The sequence below is a fragment of the Orbicella franksi genome, chromosome 8 (genome assembly GCF_964199315.1).
Source record: "Orbicella franksi chromosome 8, jaOrbFran1.1, whole genome shotgun sequence".
Lineage (NCBI taxonomy): Eukaryota > Metazoa > Cnidaria > Anthozoa > Scleractinia > Merulinidae > Orbicella > Orbicella franksi.
Genome location: NC_138152.1, coordinates 6,667,249 through 6,680,512, shown reverse-complemented (window position 1 = coordinate 6,680,512; position 13,264 = coordinate 6,667,249). Strand labels below are relative to the sequence as shown.

Sequence of the window (13,264 nt, the reverse complement as noted above, 5' to 3'; positions counted from 1 at the left end):
TTTAAACCTGTTAACACCTTTACATAACAGTAAAGTGTGACACTTGACTCTTGAGCACATTGCGTATCGGCGGTCCTTTAACTTGCTTTCCTATGACATAAGCAACTTAACCGTATTTGTGTAAGTTTGGATAATACTGACTTGACTTGATTGACATGACTTGACAAGAGTAGAGTTATTCCTAACATTTATGCTGGATTCCTCCAACAATGCGATGCACTCGCTGAAGAGTTCATGGATAATTTTCCGGTCAGCGCTCTTACCTGACTGTTTCTCAAACAATGCAAAAGAAAAATTAGAAATCCCTGTTAAAGAAGAAAAAGTTTCATAAGTTGTTTTGAAGAACGGCAAAGTTAATGTGTTTTCGGTATAGCTATTTCAGAATAATTCCGAAACCGCAACTCTTTTCGACTTGTGTGTAGATTAACTCTTCATGACTATTCAGCGGTAAAAACGTTCATGACTATTAAGCGGCAGCTTTTAAGAAAGTAAATGTAGCACGAATCACTACAAAAATCAATGTAAACACAAAATAACATATATGAGCAACACAGCGACCTCAAATTGAGAACTTTATATCATTTTGTACAATATCTAGACCTTTAGATAGTCGAATTTTCCAATTTTTATCACTAAAAAATTCTTAAAGTCCTAGCAATAAAAATGTATTCGCGTGAGATCCGGACTCAAAACTAACCTGAGCAGAGTTAAGTATCGTGAAAATGTAAACAAAAGCTTTGTACTGAGGCGACAGAAGACCGAACAACCATGTGACCCCTAGAAGAGGAATCAACACTGCGCATGCCTTGAGGCCAAGTCTGCAAGAAGACAACATTATAGCAAATTGGTAAATTAGTTAAATATGCTCTTAAAATCTGAAACCGCATCTCACTTCTAAGTACTCTCGGCTTCTTTTCATAAATGGTGCGAAAGTCTGCGAAGAAAAAGACACCCAGGCAAGTTAAGGGTATAATGATCGATTGGTTACGACCCGGGATTGCGCGAGTGGTAGCTAGGTAAATTCTGGATACGAGCCTAGAGGACCATGTGGCCTGAGCTTATCCCCAGCTTGAAGCGACTAGGAGTATTTCTACTTGGGGTGCTAGTCCATCGCAAGGTTACCCCCAGCATAGAATTCGCCGGTACTCATTTATACGCCTGGGTGGCGAGAGGCACTACGAGAATTAAGTGTCTAGCCCAAGAACACAACACAATGTCCCCGGCAAGAGCTCGAACCCGGAACGCTCGATCTGTAGTCGAGCGCACTAGCCTGGGGAAAAACTGTTCTAACTCACTAAGACTTAATTCTTACTTTATCTGCTGAATATGCTTGTCCTCTGCTGATTGCATTGTGGCCATTTCCTTCATCACTCGTGCAAGAATCGACAAGTTAACCTTAGTTTAAAAAGAGAAATTCATGAAAGAGATCAAAGATATCAACTGCTTCCAGTCGTAACAGAAACTAAAAAGGTAATAAAGCGAATTGGTTCACACATGGTTGCGTTTTAAAGCTAGAAACTTGTGGTGTCTTTAAAAATGTGAAACACATGTCAACTTGAAATGGAGGACTAGTGCTAACCCGTTAGCTGATAGCAAAGCACAGATTCGCGAATCACCGAACATAAACATAGTGAACATAGTGACAGGGCGGAGGATTTAAACGCGGGAACTTTCGGTGATAATTCCAACGCCCTTAGATAAACGACCAGGGCAAACCCCCTTCTGACAAATTTTTTGCTAACGCAATCACAGATCGCAGTAAAGCAAAGTAAAAGACAATCTTGTGCCTCGAATCTTTGCTCCTTACAAGTCAAGCTTGTCGAAACAATTGACCCTCGTGGATTCTGTTGCGGTATCGATTTTTATTCGTTTTGAAAACAATGCAAGGACCGGATATGTTTGTCAGGTGCGCCTGTGCAATTCAACCACAAGTCCGATATTTTCAGACTTCCAATCGAACCTTTCCACGGTCGCTTGGTTCTGGACCGATGGTCGAAGGGAACGAAGACTCTGTGTGCGAGGTTACACATGAACAATTCTGAATAATGTACACTATAATTTGTTTGTAATTTGTATTAAAGAAAGTAAGTCTGTTAGACTAACTTTCTTTGAGATTAGTTTTACTTACAACTTCGATTATCACCACAAAAGAGACAAATGTCCAGATCAGATTGTTATCTGAAGAAATCCAGCAGCTTGAGGAAGAAAAAGAAAAGAGAGAACTCATTAAGGAACAACGAACGGGAAACAGAAGATGACAGATGTAATGCGTCAAACACGAAAAACCGTGTTTGACCACATTTCCAAACACCGAGCGGAGAGTTGAAACTGCGAAGTCCAGCGAAGTATTTTTGACGAACTTCGAGGTGTTTGAAAATGTGTTCAAATACTGTCTTGAGTGTTTGATATATCTCCTCAATCGAAACTAAAACTATAAGGAGAAAACAGAGAGATAAAATCGTAAAAATCGGTGATTAAAATCAGATACCCAAACACCATCACGATCATTATTTCTTTTGTTTAAACTTTATGAATTATTAATGAGGTCGAGAGGGAAAGTTCAACATCTGTGAGCGTTAATGGGTAACGTGGAGAGAGAGAAAATCTGATTCCCCGACTATTCGAACTCATGCGCCCCAGTCACCGATCGGGCGCCTCAGGAATCAAGCCACGGAGAGACCAACTGCTCGCCAGACCTCGCATTAGGTTCACACGTGGCACGCACCCCGCACACTGCAGCGTCGATAGCGTCCCGCGTGAAGACAAATAACGACGATCGTAAATTATTGCGTTCGACAGAACGCAGTTCTAATCGGGTAATGGAGGAAAATCGAGTTTCCCTGTATGTATCTTTCTATGGACCCTTATTTTGGTCCCCCCCCAAAAATTCTTTAGGGCGAATGATGTCATCTCCATGTTCGTCCATGTGCTTTCTTTCGATTATTGTGCAATAATGCGGACTTTCGAATGTCGAGACAGCTTATTGTGGACTGTAGCGGAAAAGTTGTTTATTTAAAGTTCGAAGTCAGCGTTAAACCTTGCAGATATGTCTTCACGAAATGTGTATGACTGTTCGTACGAACAGAAAGCTGTAGTTTGGTTACGTGTTGTGTACCCTCTTCTCTTCGACCAAAAGCAACATTGCTTTCTGCTGAATATATCAAAGAAGGAAATGTGTAGTTTCAATTCGCTGACCTAGATTTTTGTGCGCAGAATATGTAACATAAACTCAACGAAAGTCTTTACATAGGAAGAAAGTTCAGCTCCCACAGGATTGCTTTGGTACACCAACATGTCATCCGTTTCATTGTTTCGGAAGTGAAAACGACCTGTAGCTGTTCCCACAAACTCAAGGCGATTCAAAGTGGTGTTCGTAAACAGAATAATTGTCCTAGATTTTAGTAACAAAAGCACGTCGTCTAGCATACCGACGGAACAGGCATCGTTTGTGTTGACTTACACGGTCAGTATAAAACATGCATTGTGGACTGCGGACTGCAGACTATGGACTACGGACTGGGTACAAAACACGGACTTAGGTATAAAACGGAGACTAAGCATTATGGAGTAGGTATAAAACACGGACTCAGGTTTAAAACGCTGACTAAATGCGGCCTACCAACTGCAGTCCGTGTTTTTTTACTAACCGGTCGTAAATAATATTGCGTAATCATGTATAAACGAAAACAAACCCTCTCGTAAGCACGTACTTTGCGATCAATTCTTTTGTTTTCGCCCCTGCTGGAGGGAAACCAATTTCACGCCCACCCAACAGCTTAGGCGCAAAATGCTGTTCCAAGAACTTTTGCTTTTTTTACATATCAAACCTACCAAAACTCGAGCGCACTCTTTAATCCACTGCACTGTTTAATTCTCGGAAAAGCCGGCACCTCTAATGCAACATGTCGATTGCGTAATGCAATAATAGTTGGAAAATGGCAGGAGCCAGTCTCAATGCAATAAATAGCAATTCTGGCAACCTGACGAATCAAAGATTGGATTTGTAGTTAAAAGTATATGCAAAGACATGTCGTTCTCACTATTTGTCACTGACAAAACTCTGGATTCCATCTTTTCCTGCGGCAATACTCAGCGAAATTGCAACCATAACAGCAGGAAGACCTGAAATGATAAACAAGAACATGTGTCTACAACATGACTCAAGTGGCGATTCAGGGCTGAGTTTGTCATATCGACATCAAACACATGCGTTCAGTTTACACAGGAAAAAAAATACACGCTTAACTTTTACAACAAGTCCTATGCGTAAATCTTTCAACTCAAGCTTTCGTTTGAATCCAATCGAGGTCCGTGAAAACGTCTGCTACATGTGTGCAGTACAAACAAGACAATAAATGCGACAAAGGCTAATCTCTCATGACAGTGTTAAACAGCTTTAACAGCTAATAACCCAAAACTAAATGATTACGCGACAACTTACACCATGACGTGACATGATAGATGGTCATCTTGTTGTTGATGTTGTAAACCTTGACAACAAACAAGTAAAGGTAGATTCCCTCGACAAGCATCCAACAGAAAGCTGCCATGAGGAAGTATTGTATAATGGCCGCTATTGCAACGCAGAAAGCCTGTAAAATGTGGAGTGAATTTGTTAATGCTTAGTTGTCACTTTCTCAAAGAGACATCATCCTCCTGTCCAACACACAGGGACTTTACTCGATCCGTAAGGCCAGGGGAGCTTTTTTTAATTTAAAAATGCGGATGTTCTTAACATCCACGAGAAAACATTTTAGTAATTTTCTGTTATTATGTTATTTCATTATTTTATTTTCCCTTATCTTTAATTTACACTGTCAATTTGTGTTGTTTTACGTGTTTCCGGTATTACCCAGTTATACAACATAAAAACACGTCCCAATGTAAAATTTCTCATTGTACCTGAAGAAGGCTGGTTTGGCTAGCCAAAATATTGTACATGTTAGAAAATCATCCTACGTTGTGTAGGTTTCTGCTTTTGTATTCTTGTCCCTAAATATGGCTAATTAAAAGCTACAACAAATGGGATTTAAGTTCTCTTACTGTGTTTCCTGTGGCATTAATTCCTGCAAGAAAGATTACTTGTCCTGCTCCGAGAGAACTAGCAAGACTAATCCTGATTTGAGAGAGAGGCTGATGTACATCGCTGGTAAAAAAGAGAAACCAACAAATAGTGGATGCAAAACAAAACAAAATAAACAAAAGATAGGGTAAAATAGTTATATAACACAAAAAGGTATTAAAATAGAAAATATTGTTTGAAATCACCAAACCAGCACACTGATTTTGACAATGGGATAAAACTGCAAACGTAAACTGCATATTGTATAACAAACAAATGAAAATTAATATACAAACTTTCGATTTATCCGAACAAACGAAACCTTTTTTAAGCATAATGCAAACCTGAAACTAAAGCTTGTAATTTATGCAAGGGTTTACACGCAAATTCATCAAATTGATTCATTTTGTAAATGCATTATATAGTTTTTACTAACGTGTAAAATCGACTGTCTGTCGCCAACAATCCAGTTTTATATTTGATTATGAGTATCTTTTAAAGCAGGTGATTTCTATGAAGTATTTTGATTACTTACGTGAAATAAACATAAGAGATTATCGTGAGAATTATTCCTATGATGGAGATAGCCAACCCTATGTAAGTGAGAATCGTCAATATCGTGTCATCTGTTTTTGTGATCTGTTGTACAAAGGAGTGACAGGAGAAAAAACAAGAATTTTTCAATGACTAATTATTTGACAGTTCAAGCGCACCACGCTTGGTATTTTTATTTTTATTCATCGATTATTTTTATCTCTTGATCATATGCACTGAGACCTTCACATGTACATTCACTATATAACGAACTCGCATAACGTATCTTATTTGAATTTGAGAATGATGGCATGGAGCCGTCGAAACGTCATTCTTAAATAACGCTGCTTTTTATTCTTAATTACTAATTAGTTTGCCTGATTGTATGGCAATTACTTACATCTGTCCAATTCAAGAGTCAGTCTTCGAGTTCACATCTCAATTTACTATTTTTACCATCAATTGCACTCCTGTCAACCTCGTTACAAGCCGGTGTAATACTCTTTTGTTCGCATTCAAGCCGCATTGAAGACAGTATAACCTTGCTTTTTCGTTTTCACGCACACTTGTTTTCATAACAACAAGACCTAGCCCATAATACTTGTTACAGACGGCCACAGGCCGCCCAGCAGACACTACACCCAGGATAGTCTGTTTACGAACTATCCCGGACTATGTTATTTTCTTTTTTTGTGTGTCAGGTTACGGTTTGATTAGCATTCGTTTAGTTGTTAAGCGAAAACCCGGAGAACTAAAAAACACTCGAAAGCTATAGAAATTATAAAACTGCAAACAGAATAAGTTGAAAACTCCGAAGTTTTTACCATTTTCCAACTCAAACTAACCTGTATTCACAACATTTTTTAGTGGTATGATATAATACACTGACATTTTGTCAGTAGGAGTTTAATGTTGCCTACTCTTATCGTTACCTCAAGGTTATCCCCATAGTCGAATAAAACAGCGAAGTGAGTCATATGATTACAGCTGCATTCTGTTTGTACTGAGCTGCTCTTCGACCTCACAACATGGCATCCTTCATCAGACCATCCGTCTGGACTGAAACGGGTATTTAACAAAATGACACCAGTACTGAACACCATACATCAATGGCATCCAACATTTGCTACATGAATTTAGCTAGATAATCAAACAACTCAATAGGAATTCTGGCTGTCCGAAATTAAGGGCGAGCAAAACAGTGTAGCAAGGTGTTGGTCTTACAGAAAGACACTCTTGATGTGGAAAAAAACAGTATTACTTTTTCTGCCTTCATTCGTGAATTAATTCAGACTGGGAGATATTATCGTTCGAATTTGACAACGGATCGGCTAGCGTTGCTACCCTTAACCTTACTAAGATTAAAACTCTTTTTGGGTTGAAGAATAATAATGATCATATCTCATCTTGATCTTGATCCTGATCGTCATTGTCATCGTCATCGTCATCGTCATCGTCATCGTCAACGTCAACGTCAACGTCAACGTCAAAGTCAACGTCATCGTCACTGATATCATCATCATCGTAATCATCATCACAACCACAATAGCTGACAACAACAACAAAAACAACAACAACAACAACAACAACAAATCCAACATCAACAAGAGCAGCAACAAAGTTACCAGCAGCAGCAACACGAGAGCGCCAACACCATCAAAACAACAGAAACAACAACATCAAGTTGAATGAATTGAAAACTTGAAACATTTTTTGAATTAAAACGGATAAGATCCGATATAGGCATTGCCATTAAACCACGTTGCATTAATAATCACTTGATCCTCACTTCTTTTCGCTGTAGCCGCTCCAGAACATACAGAATCTCTCGCCGTCCACGACCTGAAAATAGAGCTAGTCAGGTTTTACAAACAAAACACATTAAGGAAAAAGCGTATACCAACGCAGCAGTAATGTTTTATTCATACTTCACATTTTTTAAGCTTAAGAATTGAAACGTTTTTTCCCATATAAATCATTATATTTCGACTGCTGCTTGACCTCAGTATTACTACTGTATATACAGGGACGCTCAACTTAAATTGGAAGAATCACTTCCTTTATTCATAAGTGCTTTTTTTTTCTTTGTTACCCTTAGGTTCTTGAACTTGAAGACGACATTTTGCTGCAATGTTTTCGGCCTTGGATCCACTGTAGCTGCCATTATTATGGTGCCAACACTCCTACAGATAATGTAAACATAAGCAATTTTTATTGATCGTGTTCTAGGTTACTGTTGAAGAGGAAAGAGCCAATCGACCAATTCTTAGGCCCCGTCCACACTACACCGGATAAATTTAAAAACGCAGCTTTATATTTCTAAGGTTAGGAATACCAGCCACACTAATCCGTCACGAAAATGCTCTTCAAATAACAGGAATTTGAAAACGTCCGGCGGCCTTTCGTTTTAGTAAGGACGCAAAACATTTTGCAAACGGAGCTTTTGGAAACAATGACGTCACGATAATCATATGATTTCCCTGTCTGAGTTTTCCTCGACCACAAATCCAAAATGACCTGCGATTGTTTCGTCTTCAACTGAATTTCTCTGCCGAAGTGTGGACGAGGCCTTAATCAACGATCGTATAAATGGCTTAAAATAAATCAGTATAATGCGATACATAAATATATATTTTACAATCAGTAAACGTCTTTGCTAAATACCTGCTGTTCTTAGTTGTATCACTATTAGATGAATTTGATTTAAGTAGTTCATGAAGATCCTTGTACACGATACCAACCAGCACTGAATCTAGGTTGAAATACACAGAAATAAGTATGTCAATTTATAAGCTACGACAAATAGTTTGAATATCCATTTTAAAGAGACAATGTCATTATTTTTAGCCATTTTAACCCATTATTAGGAAGTGAGGATGGCTAACGATGGCGAGGATGGTAACGGGCTGCGATATAGATTCTTGCCGGAAAAAGCGTCAGGCTGTCAGCACTTTTTCAAAAGTTCAAGTTTGACTCGTTGAAACTTTGCAAAAATGATGCTGCAGTGTGGACGTTCTTCAAGAAATTGCTTTTAATCATTCAGTTAGAGATGATTAAGTTCTTATTACATAAATCTAGGGATCATTTCGTGAATTTATAACAGTTCTAAGCAAATATATCGTGACAGTGTACCTTTGAGTGAGGAGCGAGGATGACATATGGAAGAAATATTTTAATTGCTATTTTCTTATTGATTTATCTCATTTTGCGAGCAAATGCAGGTTCGCGTATAAGTGGTATCGACGAGTAATCAGGGCGACTTATTAAAACTGCTGAGCTGGAGTTACCTTAAGTGGCCAGGGAAATATGTATACCACCTTAGAGGAGAAGAAACTCCCATTCACGGGTCTTGTGCATGCTATGGCACCTGGAGATAACTCCCGGCTAATAGAAAGCTTAACTGACTACTGACGTATCGATAGTAATGTCGTTTTAGTCTTAAGGAGGCCGTCAATTATGATAGAAACATTATCAGTTCAGTTTAGTTATTTGATTTCACTTCCGATTGCGGAGCTTCATAGCTTAAAAAAAATCAGTTATACGTTATCAAGTCATAAAAATGTTTTAGCCAATCAAATTCACAATTGGAACAACAACCATAAATCATTAGCTTGGCTTCGTATTCCCCCTATTCTACTATTCTATTACGAATGCCGTTTGCTGATTGGTTACGCTACTCACGATCTATTCTGTTGTAGATAGTGAGTAACGCGGCAGTGTGCGCTTGTTAACGAACTGGCGTCCGCTTCTTTGCGTTTTCGAAGTGTTTGTGAAGAGCATTTAGATAACGTTTTGAACGACTAGTACATTTATACTAAAACAATTAGATTATTCGCGCTCTCGATTTCTATGCGTGATAGTTGACTCGGGCTGCGCCTTCGTCAACTATCACGCTATAGAAATCTCGATTTCATAATCTAATTGTTTAGTATTACTATAAACTGTTTAAACAGACCGCTGCTGTGGAAATTTCTTGAGGGAATGGTGATGAAGTTCTCTTTTTCTGGTCCCTCGAGATGGAAATCTCTCCCATTTCGTCCGAAAACTCGTTGAATATGCAGAACTAAGACGGAGCAAGAAAAAAGGATTAGAGTGAGGAAAATAACATCCCTGGATCAATCATTACGCAAATAGGCTGCGTTCACACTTGGTGTATACTGGTGTATACTTACAATACAGTATATTGGTGTATACTGTATTGTAAATAAATGCTTCAAAGCTGAACACAGACATGGCGAAATGATTTGAACAAAATAGTTGATAAATGGAAAAAAAAAGACATCACACAAGACTGGGAGTTCAGCAGTCACTTATATCGCTTTGGAAAGGGAAACAAAAACAAGAAAAAGGAAAAAAAAAGTTATTACAACATGGGGTATTCGTATTAGGTAACCCATCGAAGTAGGAACCCCGACGAACAGGGCTTAACTTTGTTGAGCAGATGAGACGCGGTTGCGGTCCTTGCCACGGTAGTATTATGACTCTAGGTTGGATAATTTTTTTCTCTCAAAAGGTAACAAAGTAAAGAAAAAATCGCTTATATCTCCTGGGAAAATGAAGAACGAAAAAAATAAGAATGAAAATGACGATCCGATTATACTTGCTTTGCTGATCGGACAAGAAGCCGTACTTTCTTTATAATTGACTCGGACGAGGATCACCAATAACTTCATGGATGTTTTCAACAGTGTTACATCTCCTCGGGTATTCTCTTGCCGTTGCGTTTTGCCATTGGGCTTTAACTTTAACTTAACCTACGGATTCAAACCTCAAGTCAGTGGCATCAAAATTGTCACTCTTTACAGACGATCCATTTTCCTAGTTGAGTGGCTCATGGCCACTTTGATCTGTAAAGTGCTCCGTTGGAGATTCAACCCAAGATTTTGTCGGCTTTTTTGATACATTAAGGTTTGAGCATCCCTGTTACCAAAGGAGAGCTGCTAAAATTTAGCATTTTGTCATAATTCTAACAAGCAGCAGCACCAGCAGTAGCAGTAGCAGTAGCAGTAGCAGTAGCAGTAGCAGTAGCAGTAGCAGTAGCAGTAGTAGTAGTAGTACTAGTAGTAGTAGTACTAGTAGTAGTAGTACTAGTAGTAGTAGTACTAGTAGTAGTAGTACTAGTAGTAGTAGTACTAGTAGTAGTAGTACTAGTAGTAGTAGTACTAGTAGTAGTAGTACTAGTAGTAGTAGTACTAGTAGTAGTAGTACTAGTAGTAGTAGTACTAGTAGTAGTAGTACTAGTAGTAGTAGTACTAGTAGTAGTAGTACTAGTACTAGTAGTACTAGTAGTAGTAGTAGTACTAGTAGTAGTAGTAGTACTAGTAGTAGTACTATTAGTAGTAGTAGTAGTACTAGTAGTAGTACTAGTAGTACTAGTAGTACTAGTAGCAGTAGCAGCAGCAGCAGCAGTAGCAGCAGCAGCAGTAGCAGTAGCAGTAGCAGCACCAGTAGCAGTAGTAGCAGTAGAAGTAGCAGAGCAGCAGCAGCAGCAGCAGTAGCAGCAGCAGCAGCAGTAGCAGCAGCAGCAGCAGTAGCAGCAGTAGCAGTAGCAGCAGTAGCAGTAGTAGTAGCAGTACTAGTAGCAGTAGCAGTAGCAGCAGTAGCAGCAGTAGTAGCAGTAGCAGCAGTAGCAGCAGTAGCAGGAGCAGCAGAAGCAGCAGGAGCAGGCGTAAGAGCAGGCGCAGGAGCAGGCGTAGGAGCAGGCACAGGAGCAGGCGCAGGAGCAGGCGCAGGAGCAGGCGCGGTAGCAGTGGCGGTAGCAGTGGCAGGAGCAGGGGCAGGGGCAGGGGCAGGAGCAGGGGCAGGAGCAGGGGCAGGAGCAGGGGCAGGAGCAGGGGCAGGAGCAGGGGCAGGAGCAGGGGCAGGGGCAGGGGCAGGGGCAGTGGCAGGAGCAGGGGCAGGAGCAGGGGCAGGAGCAGGGGCAGGAGCAGGAGCAGGAGCAGGAGCAGGAGCAGGAGCAGGAGCAGGAGCAGGAGCAGGAGCAGGAGCAGGAGCAGGAGCAGGAGCAGGAGGAGGAGGAGCAGGAGCGGTAGTGGTAGTGATAGTGGTAGTGGTAGTGGTAGTGGTAGTGGTAGTGGTAGTGGTAGTAGTAGTAGTAGTAGTAGTGAAAATTAACATTTCTACTTACCAAGCTTGCTCTGAGCGCTGGTTAATTGAGGCATTGATTCATTGAGGTGATGTCGACCATAATTAAGGAAAAAGCGTTCGAAGGCAATGACCCCTTTGAAGATGAATCCCTTCCGCTCCAGTTCTGTTATGAAACCCTGCTTTACGTCGTAGTGAGATATGTTTCTTAACTGTTCGGTGGTATTGTGTAACAGGTTGACAACATCCTAGAAACGAACACAACAAATAGGTTTTGACCTAATCAAGTAAGTCAGGGGTTCCTAGCGACGGTTTTCTCCCAATACTTTTAAAACGCTTTCTTAAGTTATCTGGAGTGCATTTAAAGCTCTGCAGGTTAAAAGAAACTGAATATACCTTTAAAGAAGTGTGTTGCTGGACTTTTGTTTTGTTCAATGCAGAAATAAACTTCACCACCTAGAATGAAGATAATAAACTAGATTGGCAATTTCTCTGGTATTATCTACATTGAAATATGACCAAAAACCCCAAACAAACAGAAAACAAACAAAAGATAAAAAAAAAAAACGTGAGGAAACCTCTAATGAAATACACCCTTGGAACTCCTATGGGACTTAAAACTCGAGCATTCAATATTTGGATTCAGTATGAGACAGGGAAGGTTACAAAAGTTATTTACACGAATCCGCCAAGCCGTGTGAACTATATAAATTGCTATGAAATTTGTAAACAATGTAAACAATGATGTAAGCCGCAGGCTCATGCTATTTTTGGTGGTAGAAAACTCTGTTTTTTTAGGCTCGCTTTTCTCCGCTTTCTCGAACCCGGGCACCTTTTCCAGAATAGTGGTTGGCCATCAAGCCCAGATAGGTCTTTTATCAATCATAAAAAGTCTTTATATTATAGTTATAACATTTATAAATGATTTTTAAAATGTTGTTTCGAGCTAGTAAGCTGTCATTCTCTATATGCTGTGCTAAATACCACTGAATGTTCTTCATTAAAAGAAAAGTATGAACAGTGATGCGATTTAAAAACAACGAAAAATTGGAATATGTAAATTAAACATTTTTGTAATCTATTCATACCAATTCCTCTGTCCGAGAGATTATTTGTGATTTAGCACTGATTTCGTTTCGTGCTGAGCATGATGATGGTGGCGATGATGGTGCCAGTGACGGTGTTCCTACTGATAACATTGACGATACTAGTGTTTTTGTTATTGATGCCGTTCTGGACGGTGTTGATGCTAAGGTCGACAATGCTTCTGATGATGGTGATAATGAAAGTTGCGAAAGTAACGATGCTGTGGTTACTGACGTTGTCGGTGAAGAAATTGGTGTTGTTGATGTTGTTGTTGGTACTGATGATACTGCTTTTGTATGTGATAGTAGGCTCCCTAAAATTCAGAACATAGTCAAACTAAAATCAGAATGCTTCACTTTGTTTATGTATGTTTAGCTTTGATGTATGAGTTGGTATTTTGACAAACTTTAAAAACGCTGAGGAAAAAACAATAAGAAAGGTCGCTAACGGTTAATATAAAAAGTAGAGTGCTGGCTTAACTTCTTACGATGAGTGTCT

The 13,264-nt window shown here is 39.6% G+C and overlaps 3 protein-coding genes across 3 annotated transcripts in view; all 3 read right to left on the bottom strand.

Annotated features, from left to right (window-relative positions):
* Window positions 1–505: 505 nt before the first annotated feature.
* The window catches only part of LOC145494466 (adhesion G protein-coupled receptor L4-like), a 42,659-nt gene continuing 29,900 nt past the window's right edge, over window positions 506–13,264 (bottom strand). Inside the window, exon 13 of the mRNA XM_081473938.1 lies at window positions 506–818. Coding sequence (XP_081330064.1) covers window positions 644–818 — 175 coding nt within the window. The 3' untranslated portion in view covers window positions 506–643. The remainder of the gene's footprint in view (window positions 819–13,264) is intronic.
* On the bottom strand, window positions 850–12,966 carry LOC145494465 (adhesion G protein-coupled receptor L4-like). Its single transcript, XM_081473936.1, has 14 exons — window positions 12,769–12,966; window positions 12,077–12,136; window positions 11,724–11,928; window positions 9,552–9,659; window positions 8,261–8,348; window positions 7,689–7,779; window positions 7,386–7,438; window positions 6,529–6,655; window positions 5,598–5,701; window positions 5,044–5,146; window positions 4,442–4,592; window positions 4,041–4,122; window positions 2,129–2,195; window positions 850–1,395 (listed from the first exon to the last, which is right to left on the bottom strand). The coding sequence occupies exons 1-14, from the start codon at window positions 12,877–12,879 to the stop codon at window positions 1,309–1,311; spliced, it is 1,437 nt and encodes a 478-aa protein (XP_081330062.1). The 5' UTR covers window positions 12,880–12,966; the 3' UTR covers window positions 850–1,308.
* Window positions 10,134–11,713, bottom strand: LOC145495621 (uncharacterized). Its single transcript, XM_081475248.1, has 2 exons — window positions 11,303–11,713; window positions 10,134–10,142 (listed from the first exon to the last, which is right to left on the bottom strand). Exons 1-2 carry the CDS (start codon window positions 11,711–11,713, stop codon window positions 10,134–10,136), a joined length of 420 nt encoding a protein of 139 aa, XP_081331374.1.

What these genes read in the sequence shown, in the direction of transcription:
- LOC145495621 (XM_081475248.1), bottom strand. Translation starts at nt 11,713, where the DNA reads ATGTTAATTTTCACTACTACTACTACTACTACTACCACTACCACTACC.
- LOC145494465 (XM_081473936.1), bottom strand. Translation starts at nt 12,879, where the DNA reads ATGTTATCAGTAGGAACACCGTCACTGGCACCATCATCGCCACCATCA. An exon ending in TCTCTCGGACAGAGGAATTG is followed by an intron (nt 12,137 to 12,768) that starts GTATGAATAGAT and finishes TCTTCATTCTAG; the next exon opens with GTGGTGAAGTTTATTTCTGC. An exon ending in ATCTCTTATGTTTATTTCAC is followed by an intron (nt 5,147 to 5,597) that starts GTAAGTAATCAA and finishes CTTTTTTACCAG; the next exon opens with CGATGTACATCAGCCTCTCT.